This window comes from Enhydra lutris, unplaced genomic scaffold, assembly GCF_002288905.1.
Source record: "Enhydra lutris kenyoni isolate GAN:26980312 unplaced genomic scaffold, ASM228890v2 scaffoldscaffold28, whole genome shotgun sequence".
NCBI lineage: Eukaryota > Metazoa > Chordata > Mammalia > Carnivora > Mustelidae > Enhydra > Enhydra lutris.
Genome location: NW_019154112.1, coordinates 23,992,775 through 24,011,892, shown reverse-complemented (window position 1 = coordinate 24,011,892; position 19,118 = coordinate 23,992,775). Strand labels below are relative to the sequence as shown.

Sequence of the window (19,118 nt, the reverse complement as noted above, 5' to 3'; positions counted from 1 at the left end):
AGGTGGGCTCTTCTCATCTCTGCTGTTTAACAGGATTCAAGGTAATGTAACAGATAATGCAGTGGAGATGCTGAGACCCCCCAAATAACGAGGAGGGAGAAAAAGCAGAGGACATTTCTCACCACAGACCAGACAAGTTTCCATTCCTCGCTAAGGATGAGAGGATTGGAATAGAGGAAGACCCAAAGTACTTGTGTGAGGAAGTCTTGCCTTCTGCTTGTTGCCATGGTTCTGATTTACCTGTGGTTATGTTCTGAAAGCTCTTGCCCAAAGAAATTTTTTCAGCCATTTCTTAAAACAGTTTTCTTGAATGGTTATAAAAAACCTGGGTAATCTTTTTTTTTCTTCCAGTTTTATTGATATAATTAACATATAACATTGTATAAGTTTAAGATGTAAAACATAATGACCCGATATATGTATTTGCTGCCAAATTTTTTACCACAATAAGTTAATATCCATTGCTTCACATAATTACACATTTTTCCCTGTTGTAGGAACATTTAAGATCTACTCTCTCAGCAACTTCCCAACATGCAATACAATATTGCTAACCAGAGTCATCATGTTGTACATTACAGTTTCCAAAATTACATAAATGTACACTTATCTTAAAACTGGAAGTTTCGTTATCTTTTGATTGCCTTCACCCAATTCCCCACCATGACTCCCGCCCTCCCCCAACAACCTCTGGCAACCCCAATCTGATCTGTTTTTATGAGTCTGGGTTTTTTTAGATTCCACATGTAAATGAGTTCACAGTATTTGTCTTTTTCTGTCTGACTTATTTCACTTAACATAATGCCCTCAAGGTCCATCCATGTTGTCACAAATGGTAGGATTTCCTCACTTTTGTGAGGCTGAGTAATATAGTCCACTGTATATGTGTATATGTGTATATGTATACACACATATACACACACACACACACACACACACACATATATATATATACACACACACACATTTATATATATATATATACACCACACACCATATTTTCTTTATCCATTCCTCTGCTGATGGACACTTAGGCAGTTTCCATACTTTGGCTATTGTGAATGCTGCTGCAATGACCACGGGAGTGCAGGTAGTTCTACTTTGAGTTTTCTAAGGAAACTTCCATACTGTTTTCCAGAGAGTCTGCACTAAATTGTAGTCCTGATAATAGTGTACAGGTTTTCAGTTTGGATCATCTTAAAGGACAGAGGTTTAGAAGCATCTCATTGCTGTAATGATCCAAACCCACGCCCCTCATGTCTTCATCAAAATCCCATTTGCTGCTCTTGCCTGTCAATGAGTATTGATGGTGGGGATGGGAGGCGTAGGCAAAGAGAAAGGGGTCTTCCTGAGGTGAGTGGCATGTGGAGGAAGGGCAGCAGCTGTTAAAATCCACATGCAGCCTCTCTTCATAAAGCTCACCCCCTGGATTAGGCCATAGTGGGCGACAGCTACTTTCGGCCGCAGGCGGTTCCACTGGAATCTGCTGGGGAAAGAGTTCTGCAGAGCTCTGGGAAGGGGAGAAGTCATAAGGCCAGCTGGTCAGAGGGAAAGGGTAACTGGGACAACAGTTGTCATTAAGAGACTGTCTCCCCAAGGCAGTATTTATATTCCATGTTTGCCGATCACCGTAGTCAGATAAGACTCCGGAAACAGGATGAAGCAGGTCCCCACCATTACAGATCCAACTACTGGACAGTTTGCATTTGTCATAGAGTTTAGTGGGGCCCAAGGTGGAAGTGGGGTCTGCCAGGTCAGTGGTTCCCCCCAAGCAACAGCTCTTGGAGAAGAACAAGCAATCATTCAGAGACTTCTGCTGGGGAGTGTTAGCTATTAAACGTCCATTGTAACTACTGGGCAACTGGACGCCCTCCTGGAAAGACCAAGTTAAAGGAAAACTTCCCCAACTTTGGGTTTCACCTGGAAGAGACTAGAAAGGAAAGCGAAAAGCTCACATTAATAAGTTAAGCAAATTGACATGACTACCACAGGCACCCAGAGTTACTCTGTACAAATAAGCGCTCTGTCCAACTTTCCTCATTCCTCACATACTTGAAGTGCAAACACACAGTGGGGTTTCACCACAAGCACTTAAAGTCTGAAAGAAGTCAAGGTTGCCTCCAGGTCCACTGTACAGCCTACTCACCAGCACGAGCTCTGTTACTCTCACTCCTCTGACTCTGAGCAGAGTGAGTGTGTTGAAAATGGTTCATCCTCAAACACAAATCTGATACAGTAACTGTCTTTGTGAGAAACTTGTAAGAGACTATTTAAGAAAAATCAAACTACAGCTTCAAAGATTTATATTATACTCAGTATAACTCTCAGGGGCTCTCTGTCTTGCTTGCTCACCCAGTCTCTCTCTCTCTCTCTCTCTCTCTCACACACACACACACACGTCATTGCCTTCCTTGACTTTTCTGTTTTTTAGTACTATTTGCAGTCTGAGAGACTAGGGTTGTTCTGTTGCTTTTCTTCTCAAGAGCCTTTTCGCCAAGTTCATGGGGATTTTGTTGACCCATAAATAGGGCCTCTAGAAAATGAAGTAGCAAATTTATTTCTATAAATAAAGGAAGCATACGTACTACTTTGCAATTCATCTCAGGGAAAAAAAACTGGCTCAGAGTTAAGTGATCTGCTGGCTTATGTAACAAGAAGGGGGAGATAGAGAGACTGTGACCAGGTAGAGTGGGAGGAAATGCCCTTCAACTTGTCCCATGGCTGGGAGAAGGGGTGAAGAACCTGCCATTCGGTTTCAGGGGCTCACGTGTCCCTATAACCGACCCAAGTGACATTTTCTTTTTCTACGTAAGGCATACTTAGAACCTCTATGGATGCACGGGCTCCATCTCGGTCCTCATGAAAAGAAATGTGGAGCACGGAGCAGCAGTAAAATACAGGAATTAGCATCACTATCAAGCAGACAAACCCACCAACCTATAATATGATGCCCATAAAGCCAGAGAGTTCACATCACAGTGTGGCCTCTCCAACCCCCAACCCCACAGGTGGTCAATGTTTTCAGAAACTTCCTGGTTATTTCCTCTGGGTCGAGTCTGCTAATCTATTTAGGGGAAGAATGCCCATTTTGGAATGGTATTTTGCTGAGACCACTTTAGGTTCACTTCTGAACCAAAATATAAAGTGCCAAATAGAGGTTAAGTACTAATCCAAGTCTCTCCTTGCAATTGTAGCAGGGAAGATGTTTCTAAAATTACATGAAGTTGAAGAGTATTTGAGAGCATGCTACAAGATGGCAGAAATTAAGAGGAAAACCCCAGATTCTATTTCTTTTTTCTGGGGGATGCTGCCCTATAGACGAGCCAGATGGGATGGTTTCGACCTCATTTGTCAGTGGGGAGGGACTGGAGAAGGGTATTGTCCTCACCACGGGCGTGGGGAGTCACCATATGTTTTGAACACATGGGGGACAGGTTACCTTTGTCTCTGGGCTCTCCTTCAGCTTTAAGGGGACAGAGGCAGATGCCACGTGTGCTTTTTTCATTGTTCTTCTTGCCTCGGCTTCCAATTTGGTTTCTGGTTTTGGATGATCATGCTCTCCCTTTGACTTACAAGAGAAAAGGAGGTAAAATAAACAGCAAGATTGGACCTCACGATGTACAGAATGTTACCCCGTGCCCTGCCGCCTGACTGGGTGCTGCTGCAGGCCCAAGACTTCATAAACCTCTTCGGCCTGTCATGTGCTTTCCTGCCCGCCTTTGAACACGGTGCCCCTCGCCCACCTGGTGAAGTCACACTTGCAAGCGACACTACAAAGTGCTTCCTGTGGTGTGCAGAGGAAGCTGCAACACACACCTCACTGACTCTTCAGCATCAGTCCTGGCGCCATTATCACCACCCCAGCTTACAGAGTAGGGAACTGAAGCATGGGGACACTCCACCAGCTATGGAGGAGACACTCCTCCCTGTCCCCCCATGAGTGAGCGGGGAGCTGGGATTCAAAGCATGCTGGAGCTGCCCAAGCTGAGAGCCAGCTATAGAATGCTCGGGAATTCTGGGAGCTGGCTGGCAGCTGGAGATGAGCCACGATGGGAACCGCTGTGATCACGCTAGCCATTGGGACATTTTCTTTTTGGAGGGTTTGTTGACCAGCACACCACGGACCTTCTGCCATCAGAAGCCAGACTTTATCCTGTTTTTAGCACCACCCTCTCAAGGACTCCTGCACACCCACACTGTTGAAGCCAACCACAGACCACAGCACTGCGCTAGCCTGAGCGTAATGAGATTACTGCAGGGTGCCTCCCCCCCAGGGGCCGGAGGTGGAATCAGCCAGCTCCCCTCCTGGGGCTCCGGGTCTTGGCGCCTGTGTGCAGGTGTGGGTACAGACATCTGCTTGCCCAGAGCACGCCTCGGGGTTGGTACGGGCTCGCATTCCCCTGCCCGTCTCCTGTACACAACCTCCCCCTGTGCTCTGCACACACTTCCTAACTGTAAGTCAAATCCAACCTGGAAGAATATGAAGCGTCCGTCGTGCCTCCAGAAGTTGGTGACCGGGAAGCCCCCATGGCCTCGGCAAGGAATGAGCTTCAGAGGCCCGTCGCAGTTTGGACAGCGTTTCCCTGTAAGAGAGCACAAGCAGGTGACCCTGCCACCTGAGTCCTGAGTCTGTGTGGCCCCCGCAGTCGGCGCTTGACGCCGGGATGGTGGAGAATGGGCCTGGGTGCAGTGTTCCGGGCTCCCTTCCACTGGGCATTACCTCTGAGCCCCGGAGCCTGGCCATCAAAGCCTCCCAGACCAGTCTCACACAGGGACAGAGGAAGCGGTTTCCTACAGACTGGGATATCTCACAGGTCAAGGGAGAGCTCTTCTGAGCAGAAAATCCCTCCCTCCGTATTTACTGAGACCTGAAATTCTTTGTAGAGAAGAGGACAGAAATCCTTCACTTCCCAGTGAGAATTAAAGGGTCAAGGAGCAAAGTCACAGAAAAGAAGAAGCACAGCCCCTAAATGTTCATTAAAGTGTAAATGACTGAGACCAGACCCTTTCTGGAGAGCCAGTTTTCAAGACAGCTTACAAAGAAAGAACATGAAGTAACTTGAGATCCAAAGCGGGCAGGGCACAGGGGAATGCTGGATGCATCTCTTTCACAATCCGATGGACGTGATAAAGAGGAACACAACGAACCGGACTATGGCGTTGACCTAAATGGCGTGGACTGGAGCCGAATCTCAAACTTCGTCCCATTGCTCCCACTCCAGACCAAACATTCACTGAGCTCCTGGGCGAGGGCGGGGTGGGGGGGATGGGGACCCATTCCCCAAGATGTCACGTGGTCAAGTGTGATCAACAACGTTCTCCTAGACTTTATGTGGGGTCCTGATGAACTAGTATGAGTCCCCTAAGTGGTACCTCCGCTTTTGAACAGAAGCCTTGAGTCAGGGGCCTTAACCCAAGGGACCGGTTTTGTTGGCGGGTGCTCTGGGCATGGGGAGAACCACAGGGCAGACCCCGAGGGGTGAGGAGGCTGCTGGACGCCAGCTTCCTCGCTGTGCCCCCAACGCTACTCACTCTGCTGCTTCTGCCGGGCTTTGTCGCAGATGGCGGGTCGTAGGTAGATCTTACGGCCCTCCTCTGCAGAGCAGTCGCGGCTGCACACCACCACGCCCAGGCAGGACTTCTTGAGGATGCGGGAGTTGTGGTTGTTGGTGTTGCGCATGGCCCAGCTGCTCAGGTGCCGCTGCGCGTTCCTGTCCTCTGAGCTGTAGATGTGCTTCTCGTAGGAATCGGGCCATTCCTGGAACCAGTCGGTCTTTTTCACATTCTGGTACAGACACAAAGCATACTGCTGTATTTTAAGCGAGACAACACAACTGCGTAGGGTGCCTGTACGGCTCCGTCAGTTAAGCGTCTGCCTCCGGCTCAGGTCATGACTGCAGGGTCCTGGGACAGAGCCCTGCGTTGGGCTCCCTGCTCAGCACGTGCTTCTCCTTCTGCCCCACCCCATCTCGTGCTCTCTCTCTCTCAAATAAATAAGTAAAATCTTAAAGAAAAAACACACAACTGTTCTTAGATGTGAAGGTGGTCTTGGCCTCCAAGAGCTGTGGAGACCTTTGGCAAAGACCAACCAGCGTTTCACTCCCGACAGCAGGATCTGAGCTCGGTGCAGTGACACCAATAGACCTGTCGGGTCTACTGAATGTTTGCTCCCTGGACCAAGCTGGGCTGTCATTCAGTACCCCCCACCTCCCCTGAGTTCTACTCCATGATGATTCTCTAGGCCTTGGAGAGAAGACTTATTGACCATCTCCCACAAAGAATTTTTGAGGTGAAGTAATGTGATTGTGTAAACACTGGAAAACACTGTGGCAGGGTAGTGAGATAATATCTCATAACACATTAGTTACCTTATTGGGAAGGTGAAGAGTTTATGCAGTCACCAGAGCTGAACAGTGGGAAAACTAGAGAACCTGGGTTTGGGAGGGTTCTGATAGCCACTTTCTCCCCTGGGGAGAACTTCTTCCTTTTTCTCTACTTCTAGATCCATGGGCCTCCAACAAGGAGGGGGAGTTTACTTTGGCTGCAAAGTTCTACGTTCTTGCCTAGCACTAGCACTAGCACTATTCACCCTGCGTGAACATCTAAGCTCTCCTTAAGAAAGAGCATCAGTACACTCAATCCTTAGGGCATTTGTCATTGGGCTTCTTGCACTTCTGTTTCTTTATCTGTAGAATACGGATAACGAGACCTGCCAATCTTAAGTATGGTTCTGAGAATATGATAATATATAAAAAATACTTAGCACAGCACCTAGTATGGAATAAGCTCTCAATAAATGTTAGTCACTGATGTTGAGGCTCACATTCCTCTGGCCCTTTGGCGCATAGATCCTGCATTTGACTGATCCTGCTTCATTCTCAGGAATGACAATCTTTGGGCACCTGGGTGGCTCAGTGGGTTAAGCCTCTGCCTTCGGCTCAGGTCATGATCTCAGGGACCTGAGATGGAGCTCTGCATCAGACTCTTTGCTCAATGGGGAGCCTGTTTCCCCCTCTCTGCCTGCCTCTCTGCCTACTTGTGATCTGTCAAATAAATAAATAAAATCTTAAAAAAAAAAAAAAAAAAAGAATGACATTTGCTAAGCAGTCTCCATACTCAAACTTAGCCTGTGTCTATTCCCATACCCTCCAGAGACCTGGCATGACAGAAGAACATTTTTCATCAAGAAGATTCTAGAAGGTCAGAGAGAAGATTCTAGAAGGTCCAGAAGGAGAGGTCAGGGTGCCTTCCTTTTGATTCCCCGACAAGAAAGCAGGCATAGAATATTGCGGGGGGCGGGCATTTTGGAAGGAAAAGAGAAAATATCAACAACACGATGGAAGGGCAGCATGGGGAAGTTGGTGTTTATTGAGTTAGATTTCAAGTTTAAAATGTGCCAAAGAGCTTTGTAACCTGAGACTCTGGGCAAGTGACTATCTCTGAAGCCTCATTTTGCTCTTCTCGAAAATGGACATAGTGATAAAATATTCTTCAAAGAAGTACCACCAAGAGCAGATGTGTTGTAAACTTTAAGTTTGATATAATGATAGTTGTCATTTGAATGGCATGTCGTGGGAACTAAGGTGGATCTGAGAAAACATAAATGAGGTAGAGGTAGTGTTGGTACAGTTAAGAGCTGGGGTCTGGGGGCATCTGGGTGGCTCAGTCATTAAGCATCTGCCTTCAGCTCAGGTCATAATTCCAGGGTCCTGGGACTGAGCCCCACATCGGGATCCTTGCTTAGCCAAAGGCTGCCTCCTCCCTCTCCCACTCCTCCTGCTTGTGTTTTCTCTCTTGCTATGTCTCTCTGTCAAATAAATAAGTAAAATCTTATTTATTTGACAGAGGCTCGGTTGGTTAAGCAGCTGCCTTCGGCTCGGATCATGATCCCAGCACCCTGGGATCGAGTCCCACATCGGGCTCCTTGCTCATCAGGGAGCCTGCTTCTCCCTCTGCCTCTGCCTGCCACTCTGTCTGCATGTACTCACTCTCTCTGACAAATAAATAAGTAAAAATCTTTAAAAAAAAAAAAAAAAAGGAAAAAAAAGCTGGGGTCTGCAACATAGGGCTCATGGTTCAAATCCAGACCATTGCTTTTTTTTTTTGTAAATAAAGTTTTATTAGAACACAGCCAAGCTCATTCACTTGAGTGTTGTCTATGCATACTTGACATTACTACAGCCAAGTCAAGTCATTATAGCAGAGACTGTAATGGCCCATAAAACTGAAAATACTCACTATCTGGCCCTTTAGAGAAAGTCTCCTGACTTCCGGTTAAGAGCCCGGCCCCTGAAGTAAACGGCCTCAGTACAAAGTCTTAACCAAGTTCCTTGCCCTCTGGGTGCCTTCACTTCCTGCTCTCCTGCTCTAGAAAATGGAGGTGACAGGAGTACCCACCTCACAGGGATGTTATGAAGACTGAATGAGTTAACACACATAAAACATCTGAAGCCGTGCCTGGAGGACCAGATCCAGGAGGACTACAAGCAGCCAATGTGGTTTTAAGAGCCAACGGCTTTCCGGAGGGAGAAGACCCACAGAGAGGCACTTCGTGGTTTAAACCTTGTCAAGCCAAACCCAAGATGGGAGTCCAAGCCCCTCTAAAGCAAAGACTTTACTGGAATAACTGACTCCACAGCCTTCTTTCTCAGAGTAATGGCTCAGGGGAACCATTCATGTGCCTCACTGTAACTGCTGTGAGGTGAGAAGGGAAATGGAGGAAGGCGTGTGGCGTCTGCAAAAGGCCCCTGTGGTCCATCAGGCAGCTAGAGCAGAGCTTCTGGGAAACAGACACGGCCAGGCCAAGATGCTGAGTGGACCGTCTGCTTTTTCCAGCTCTTTCCCTCCCTCTCCCAATTCCCTGGGAATTCCGAGCTGGGTAAGATTCATGTCAGGCAGCCAGCCCCCTTCCTGCTTCCTCCACACACCTTGTCTTCTCTTCTCTGCCTTCTGAACTAAGGCTCTAAGTAATGCCTTCTTAATTTCTATAGTCACAGAAACGCCCCAAGAAGCAGAATATTTTATCTTCTGAAATAAGAAAAATGTGGGTTCAAACACTAACATGTGGACCTTTAACAATTTGGGCTGTAAAAATTGACTGGAGGCATTTGAATAATTCAGACACAAAGCACAGTTGTCATGGTAGCAGAGACAAGGGCCATGCAGACTTGAAGAAAAGCGGAGATTTTCATTTTCAAGGTGAGTAGCCCCTGCAGGCTGGTCAGTGCCATTAATCCCATGAACCACGAGGAGGGGAAGGTGTATGTGTGAGTGTCTCAGAGGTTCAGAGGAAGAAATGATCTCCATCGTCTTTTCTCCCCACAGTTTTCTCTCAGTTCAATGTATACTTTGATCTCCCTTTGAAGCTTCCTCTTTGACTTACGGATGAGTTACAAATACAGTTTATTTGCCATGTATGTGCAGGTTTCCCCACTGCCCTTTGCTATTAATTTCTAGGCTGGTTCCACCATCGTTGGAGAACACTGTATTTTAACTATTTTAACATTGTTGAGGTTTGTTTTAGGGCTTACAGTATTTTCTTTTTAAGAAATATTTTATTTATTTATTTTTTAAGTAGGCTCCACACCCAACGTGGGACTTGAACTCACAACCCTGAGATTAAGAGTCACATTCTCAAACCTAAGCCAGCCAGTTGCCTCAGGGATTATAGTATTTTCTACATTTGAAAATATTATCTGTCTTTTTATTTGTTTTTTTGTTTTTTTTTTTAGTAGCCTCTACACCCAGTGTGGGGCTTGAACCCGAGATCTCCAGATCAAGAGTCACATGTTCTTCTGACTGAGCCAGCCAGGTGCCCCACATTTGACTATCTTTTAGGCCTTTTTTTTTTCTTCCCAGCAGCCTCTTCACTGGCAGTCTACATTTCCAGTTCCATCAGTAATGCAGTAATAATTCTGACAACGTATTAACTCGAGAAAATTCCTAGGAGTAAATGTGTTCATATCAAGCTCTTCTCTATGCTCAATCTTTTGATTTGGATGCTTAGTGGAATCTTTGACATCATTTGACATTGAAATTAAGACAAAACCTAGATTCCCATAATGCAAAGGAACCCAAGTGTCAAATGAATGACAGTGGTTTCTGAAAGCCTTGTAAATTCAAGGCACTAGAGAGGTAAAATTTAAAAAGAAAGAATAATCATTTCTTAATCTCGTTTAGCGGATCTCCATAAAATGTTTTCTTCTTTCCTGATCTTGTGTTTATTTTAATTTCTAACTTTTCATGAGTAACTTTGTTTTTCCTCTCGGTTAAGAAGTTTATAATTTAAAGGGAATGTTCTTCAGGTTTCCAACAGGAAATCTAACGAATTTATATTTTATAATCTCAAGGGGTAACATCACTGGGGGTTTAACATTTCTATGACTATGACTTCTGTAATTTTTTTACTAAGAGACCTAATCCTCTAACTCACTCAAAATCTCTGCATCTCCATGGAATCCTAGAGCACCCAATCTTCCTTAACCCAATCTTCCTTATTCTGCTTTACTTAACTACTTGAAGTTCTAATAGGGTCCCTTAAAAATTAAATATGTACTATTAAAACAAAACTAATAAAATGAAAATTGTGAAATATGGCATCAAAACACCTACACTACCCTGTTATTATATTAAAATGGATTACACCTAGCATATAATCCACTCTCATACAAAGCAATTATCTACATTTTTCTTTAATGCTAAGAATAGCTTAATTCAGGGTGCCTGGGTGGCTCAGTGGGTTAAGCCTCTGCCTTTGTCTCAGGTCATGATCTCAGGGTCCTGGGATTGAGCCCCGCATTGGGCTCTCTGCTCCTCGGGGAGCCTGCTTTCCCCTCTCTCTCTGCCTGCCTCTCTGCCTACTTGTGATCTCTGTCTGTCAAATAAATAAAAACAAAATCTAAAAAAAAAAAAAAAAGAATAGCTTCTTTATAAATAAATATTTCCAAATAAAACAGGGAGGGCATACAGATATACCTTTAAGCAAATCAGATAGAGGGAATAAATGACATGTTACTTATGGAACACAGAAAAAGAACCAATTCAACCAGCATTTTGGTTTCTATACACATTTTCAGGAACATATCTCTTCTGCGCCAACAGGAAACCAAACCCACGTGTTCTCAAAGAAGAAATCCAACTCAACAAAATGGTTTTGAGTTAACTCAAGAGTGACTCCTTATAAGGGCTAATACTGCAATTTCCTACCTTTGTTAAAGGATCAAAATTCAAAACAAAAGTGTCCTTATTTGTTCAGACAACACTAAGATGGGCCGGAGTTCTCCTGTTTTCAAACCTTCCATCGCTTGCTTCTCTCTACTCTCCTTCCTTTCCTTTCCACTCTACTTGGCTAAGCAAGGGACCTCCCGGCAGGCACCCAGAAGACAGTTTCTCCTACCGCAGATGCAGTAATGTCCCCATCCCAACAAGAGTCCGGGGTGGCAGAGTGATTCTAGCTCCAGTAGTGGGGATTCAATGACCAAGGGAGTCCATTATAGGTGGAGCTGTCCCAGGAAGTTCAAATGACCTTGACATCAAGGGGAACGCTGGCAAGGAGGACAAAGTCATAGGTGTCCCTGTTAGACCAACAATAATGTGACCTGATCACGCAGGCAGATAATAACTGACAAGAAACCCAGAATCTGGTTTACCTGTTAGCTCTTTAGCACCAAGACACATCTGATTACTCCCGGCTCATTGGGATTACATTTAGCCACACCTGAACTCACTGAAGAGCTCCAAGATTCACCTTCTCTTTGAAGTCTCAGGCAAAGGCAACCTTGCTGGCTAAAATCCTGGTCCAGGAAATTAACTAACTGGAGACATGGGTTCTTTGTGGTTGACTCACCAGATTTTAGGCTGACCTATACTTATGTTTAGCCTATGTATATTTATCTTTTCTCTGGAAAAGAATATACTTAAAGATTGGAATTTTGTGAGTTAACGGCTTGGTGTGGCTTTGGCCATGGTTTGCTGTTTTTTATTTAATTTAATTTTACTATTTTTTAAGTAAGCTCTATGCCCAACATAGGGCTTCAACTTATAACCCTAAGATCAAGAGTTGCATGCTCTACTGACTGAGCCAACCAGGCACCCCTGGCCACAGGTTTAAACTGCATACTTAGGAACCAAATGATTCAGGGTTTGTTTGCAATGGTGCTTCTGAGTACACCCTGTACTTGTACTCAGAGAAACTGGCTGGTGTTAGGAACAGAACAGGTATTCTCAGCGCCCTGCCAAAGTGGGTGCTACTTAGGAAGAAAAAGAAGTAATTCTTTCCCAATTTCCAAACAAGAAAAAGAAAAAAAGCACTTTCTTAGCTGTTCAAAGCTGCCAAGAGTTACAGTCAGTATTAATGAGATTGTGACCCTTTCCGTGAACTTGTAATAAACATTTTTAATGTAGGGAAACCAACACCAGACATTTGCTGCTTGGGTCAAGCAAACCCTAATGCAATTATAGTTGCACCTTTAAAATGAAAATGAAAATATAAGGGGAATAAAAAGGGAAAGCAAACTGATACACCACACTGGTCTGAGATTTTTATCAATGGTGGTTTTGAGTAAGTTGAGTGCCTGCAGTTCAGGGCTGGCTCCCTGGGGGCTGGATTATGGAGAAAGGGTGTCAAAATGACCACCCTTAGAGGAGGAAACAGAAGCAAGTGAAAGGAAGATTTATAAAGATCTAACATGCAGCTGGGAGGAGGAGGAAGCCCACATGAAACAAATAGAGGGGAGGGATGACTTAGCCAGAGCAAGAGGACTTTCAGCCCCAGATCCAATCATGATTCTATCTGGCCCCAAAAGCCTAATGACGACCCTTTTCCTAGAAAATAACTGAATCCTCTTAGAATAGTCTGCTTCCAAACCGCCTTTCCAGCCAGTAGCCTCCCCCATCTTACTGCCGACCCTGCTGGATGCCTGTGCACAAGCTCCCTCAAACGTAGAGGCTGACGCTGCCTTCGGCTCAGGTCATGATCTCAGGGTCCTGGGATCGAGTCCCGCATCGGGCTCTCTGCTCAGCAGGGAGCCTGCTTCCCTCTCTCTCTCTCTGCCTGCCTCTCTACTTGTGATCTCTGTCAAATAAATAAATAAAATCTTAAAAAAGAAAAAACGTAGAGGCTGAATAGCTTTTGGACTCTGGTGCCCTGTTCTGCCTTGATGGTCTTGTTTGCTTCCCCCTTTTACATTTTACAAGGCATTGCTCCGAGAAAGCCCTTTGCCAGAAGCCGTCTTGATTCCCATGTCCAAGGCACACTGAATTACATATATCCTTTTGCAAGGACCTCCAGCATTTTTCTGCATGACACAGACTCTCCATTCAGGCACTGACCTTATTACTCCATTTGTCCAAAAGATCATGAGCTCATCCATGAAAGTTAGCATAGCTTCATGGCCCCTATATCCCCAGAGCCTGCTGTAGTGTCTGACACATTGTCATCACTCAGAAATGTTTGGGTCTTTTTAAAATTGAACTTAATTTAATTATTTAATTTATTTGAGAGAGAGGGCAAGCAAGCAGGGGAGGGGCAGAGGAAGGAGAGAGAGAAAATCCCAAGCATGTTCCAAAGATCGTGACCCGAGCCGAAATCAAGAGCCTGATACCTCACCAACTGAGCCACCCAGGCGCCCCACGGAACATCTAATGTCCTAATGAGGATATCAGCATTCACTATTGGCAAAAACCAACCCATAAATCTTGGCATGATTGAGATGTGTAAGGGGCTACGGAATTTCAGGGCATGGAGCCTGCATTGAGCATTCAGCGGCCCATCTCAAAACTTGAAGCATGTGAGCAGATTAGCAGTAAAGAAATGGGTCTACCAGTTGCCAGAATTTGCCTACACACTGTGGAAGTAGTCATCCTGGCAAGAACACAAAATTAGGAAAAAACAAACTTTGAATTCCTTGTGCGAAATTTACAACAATAACAAGCAATTGCATCTGATCCTTCAAACCGGATTTTTTTTGGTGCCCAAACGGGTAGTCTGAGGAACATGAATCGCCTGAGGGGCTCCACAGAGAGGACTCCAGGGTCAAAAACAAGTCAGAGCCACAGAGTCCGACACCGCCTTCTTTTGGGAGCACCGCCAACACAGACGTGGATGGAAGTCTCCGATCCGCGCAAAGAAATCTGTTTAATTCGTTGAACCCAGGGCTTCTGTTTTTCTTTACAACACCTACAAAAATGCTGCGTCACCCATAGTCCACAGAACATACTTTGGCAAACAGGGCTCTAAGCGGCTTGCGTAAGGAATTTCGATTTTCCTTTTACTGAGGAGGTAACTGAGACTTAAAAATGGTTTGTTTAGAGTCACACAGATTGAAAGCAGTGGAGCCATTCACTAGTTAATTCCACACTTATCAACTGCTGTTAATGTATGTCAGGTACTGTGTTAATGCTGGGCTGACAGTTCTAGAAGGCAGGCTGCTTGCCTACTCTCAGGTCCCAGAACCCTAGACCGGTCAGTGCAGCCACCTTATTTTCAGAAGAGGAAAGGGAGTCTCAGTAAAGGTAAACAACTCCCTAAGGCTTTACAGATTAAAAAGAGGCAGAACTGGAATTCCAAGCCGGGGTTTTGTCCCCATACCCCGGCTTACACAGTGCAACCACTCGGCCCTGAAATACTCACAAAATATACAACCTAATCAGCTTGGAAATCTTTCCAAGAACCTTTTATTTTTCACCTCAAATGGTTCGTGATACGATTCCAGAGCCAGCACAAACCCAGATCAGGATGGTGGTGTCTCTGCTTAGAAATATTAAAGGGACACGGCACTTTTTTTTTTTGAGAGAGAGAGAGAAAACGCATGAGCTGGGGGCGGGGAGCAGTGGCAGACAGAGACTCTTATGCAGACTCTATACCCTGCACAGATCCTCAAACGGCTGGACGGGGCTCGATCTCACAAACCCTGACATCACCACCCCAGCCAAAACCAAGAGTAGGAGTCCTAACTGACTGAGCTACCCAGGTGCCCCAAAGGAACTGCACTTCTAATCATTACCCCGGGATATTTACAAGGGCACTTGCTAAAGTTCACGGAGTTATTTCCAGGAGCAATCCTACTTTTTGATTAACTATAAATGATGCATTTTCAAAACTAAATTGTGTATTTTTGTAAATTTCTGAATGCAATGTCTTGGGAAACTGAGAATGCTTTTGTTTTTGGAAATTCATAATGGAAAGTGAACTTTCATGAGTTCCGAGTTTTCCTCCAGAGAAGTGGTGCTTCCTTTCTTTTTTTAAAAGATTTTATTTATTTATTTGTTTGACAGAGAGGAAGAAGGAGAAGCAGGCTCTCTGCAGAGCAGGGAACCCAATGCAGGGCTCGATCCCAGCACCCTGGGATCACGACCTGAGCTGAAGGCAGACACTTAATCAACTGAGCCACCCAGGTGCCCCTGGTGTTTCCTTTCTTTTGTTTACAGATCTGATGAATGATATAGTCTTTGGTCCCAGAAAAAAAAAAAAATGCATGTTAGTAGACAGTGTTACCCCGCCACTTCAGAGGGTTCTCAAACCCCATTAAAACCCCTGCTCGAGGAAGCGGCCCGGCAAACCTTCCAGGTCCTTGCTTACTTCTACTCTTGAAGCTTAGGTTACCTGGAAGCTACTTGTGAGCTACGATCATGAAATTAGGAAAAGGAAGTGATCTACATCCCTGAGCCAGGTAAACTAAAATGTACCTTAAAGTTTCTCCTAGAACAGTAGCAACGATCATAAGCCAATTAAGAGCAACCATAAAGGGGCAGCTGGGTGGCTCCGTCAGTTAAGCGTCTATCTTCTGGCTCAGGTCAGGATCCCACCGTTCTGGGATGGAGCCCTGCTCAGCAGGGAGTCTGCTTCTCCCTCTGCCCCTCCCTACTGCTCATGCTCTCTCTCTCCTTCTCAAATAAATGAATAAAATCTAAAAAAAAAAAAAAAAAGGCACAACTATAAGGACAAATCCCTACAATAGATATTTATATGATTCAACTAGGGTTTATTTAACCACCTTAACTGAGTGAAAAGCAGGGTATATTTTTTTTTTTTAAGATTTTATTTGTTTATTTGACAGAACAGAGATCACAAGTAGGCAGAGAGGCAGGCAGAGAGAGAGGAAGGGAAGCAGGCTCCCTGCTGAACAGAGAGCCCGATGGAGGGCTCGATCCTAGGACCCTGTGATCATGACCTGAGCCGAAGGCAGAGGCTTTCACCCACTGAGCCACCCAGGTGCCCCCAGGGTATACTTTTTGACTTCCAGCTCTTCTAAGACCTACTGAGAGGTAACATAGGTAGGAATTTAAGAGAAAACAGAGAAACAAAAGAAAACCTTCATTAGAGTGAAATTTGAAATGATCTGGAAGTCTTCGTGAGAATGAAATCCGGAATGGTTTTAAACTGAGACTGTGGAAGCTCATTTCTTCTGCCCTGCCTTGGTAAAAAACAAATTTGTTCCCCAGAATCAGGCAAACTAGCTTGACCTTTTCATTAAACAGTACTGGTGATCTCCACCCTGCCTTCCCAATACCCTTTCCAACAACTTCCAGTGAAAACATCCTTGGAATGCCAAAAAGGGAGTCAGGGGAGGTCAGTTTTACACAATTAATATTTTCCACCAAATTAAGAGTTAAAAAGTCAAATGCCAAAAATGAAGGTAAAGAAAATATGAAACAGTCTCTCCGTAGCTGGAAAACAGCCCCGTGTATATCCACCCCATCTTACTTACACAAGTTCTAGAAGAGTTGCTCTGGCCCATAAGAGCACTATCATTTGAACATTCCAGTTACAGATTTAATTTAAAACCACTACTATATTGGGGCACTTGGGTGGCTCAGTTGGTTAAGCAACTGCCTTCGGCTCAGGTCACGATCCTGGAGTCAGTCCCAAGATCGAGTCCTGAATGGGGAATCCCCGCTCAGCGGAGCGTCTGCTTCTTCCCCTATCTCTGCCCGCTACTCTGCCTGCCTGTGCTCTCTGTCAAATAAGTAAGTAAAATCTTTAAAAATGAAGTTTTAAAAACCCAATACTATATAGCAAATAAGGCTTTCTGGGAATCTGTGCACTGTGTAGAGTCCATCTATTTGCAAATAACTTATCATCGACTTTATTCTACCAGCTAGCTGGGGTAGGTGCGACAGGAGCCAAGCCAAACTTGGAAAAGAGAAGGGAAGCAGCATTTTCTTTGTTTCAGTCTGTAACTGTTGTGGGATGAGGCGTGGTGTCACCAGGTAAAGACCCACTCCAATTCTAGGTCATGGCATCTCCTCTTAAAATTCCGCAGTTAGATGCCCAGCCAAAGCTCTGCAGGACAGGAATTTACCCAGCTTGGCCTCTCACCAATTTCCTTCCAGAATGTAACAAGTTAAGGCTTCAGAGTCAAAGGCTGAAGGCAGATTCTTATGTAAGTACGTACCTGTGGCAGTTTCATATCGTTAATATCCCAGCTTAACATCTCCTTGTCCTCGGAATCAAGGTCTTCAGGCGCCATGACAGTTAGGTCAGCCATAGGGTTCCTTCTACCCAATTTTCCACAGAAATGGTGAGGAATCTGCCTCTCAACGGCGTTTCCTACGGTCGGATCAATCCACTCTTGACTCAGTAGCTTAGACCTGGAGACCGTTCTCTGACGCTAAAAAATAAGTGATAGTAATACTGACCGTTAAAGAGATAAAAATCAGTACTCGCCTGCCAGAAAAACCTGTTTCATTGACATTTTTGCAAGCACCAACATACAAAATAAAAACACAATGTAGAAGTCATTAGTGATCTTGTAACAATAAAGCTCGACCACGGGGTGTCAGAAGCACCACGCTCACTGGGTTGGGGCTGCCTTTCTCCCTGCTAGGCCCGGGCTGGGAATGCCAGAGTGGGGACCATTGTCACCTGCAGCCAATGGTTAGAACACTGTCCTCCATATACCTTGGGGCAAGAGGGAGAGCTGGCTTGGAGCTGTTTTCGTAGATTTACCTTTGTACACTAGCTTACACACGTGTGGTTCAAGTCAGAAGTGGGAAACATCACAACCAAATGTATCCAGAAGTTTTTAAATCTAAATTTCCAGAGATGAATTTTTATCTCAATAAACCAGTGTGTACTTTGTATTTTCAAATAGTATTAATGGATAGCCTCAAATCAGATTCCCTCTCAAACCTGGGCATTATTGACACTTTGGACCTGGTAATTTTTTTCAGAGATTTTATTTATTTATTTGACAGAAAGAGAGAGAGAGCGAGCATGAGAGAGAACACAAGCAGGGGCAGTGGGAGAGGGAGAAGCAGGCTTCCCACCGAGCAGGGAGCCCGATGTAGGGCTCCAGCCTAGGACCTTGGGATCATGACCTGAGCCGAAGGCAGACGCTTAACCAACAGAGCCACCCAGGAGCCCCAGGACCTGATACTTTTTGCTGTGGGAGGTTATCTTGTGCACTGTAGGACATCTAGCAGCATCTGTGGTCTCTGACCATTAAGTGTCAGTAGCAACACATCATTTGTTGTGACAACCAAAAATGTCTCCCTACATGGCCAGATGTCCCCTGGAAGGAGCAGAACTGTTTGAGAACTACTGCTTTAAAATAGTATTTCTTCAAGGCAGAGGTTCATAGGGGAAGAAAGGAAAAAATGAAACAAGATGAAACCAGAGAGGGAGACAAACCATAAGAAACTCTTAATCTCAGGAAACTGAGGGTTGCTGGGGAGGCAGGAGGAATGGGATGGCTGGGGTATGGACACTGGGGAGGGTTATGTGTGTGGGGAGTGTTGGGTGTTGTGTAAGATTGATCAATCACAGACCTGTATCCATGAAACAAATACCACATTTTATTTTAAAAATAAAATAAAAAGAATGTTATAAAATAAAAAAATTTTTTTTAATAAAAATATTGTTTTCTGACTTTAACTCAAAAGTATCCTTCAAGGTTTTCTAATAAAAATCTCCCTCTTCCCCCCCCCCTGCCCCCCCCCACCGGAGATTCTATCTCATTTTGCTCTGATTAAATCATATTATGTAAATGACAGAGATTCAAAAATGTTTGCACACTGAATTTCCTCCCCCATGAGAAATACCACTCTGGTTTCTAATCATAACTGGTTAAAGGAGATTTAGCCAAAAAAGAAAAAAGAAGGAGGAAAAGAAAGAAAGG

The 19,118-nt window shown here is 44.9% G+C and overlaps 1 protein-coding gene across 1 annotated transcript; it reads right to left on the bottom strand.

Moving 5' to 3' along the window:
• Positions 1–1,192: 1,192 nt before the first annotated feature.
• On the bottom strand, positions 1,193–17,486 carry LOC111152133 (glial cells missing homolog 1). Its single transcript, XM_022510438.1, has 5 exons — positions 17,394–17,486; positions 5,533–5,785; positions 4,471–4,583; positions 3,440–3,568; positions 1,193–1,930 (listed from the first exon to the last, which is right to left on the bottom strand). Exons 1-5 carry the CDS (start codon positions 17,484–17,486, stop codon positions 1,193–1,195), a joined length of 1,326 nt encoding a protein of 441 aa, XP_022366146.1.
• Between the last annotated feature and the right edge of the window lie 1,632 nt (positions 17,487–19,118).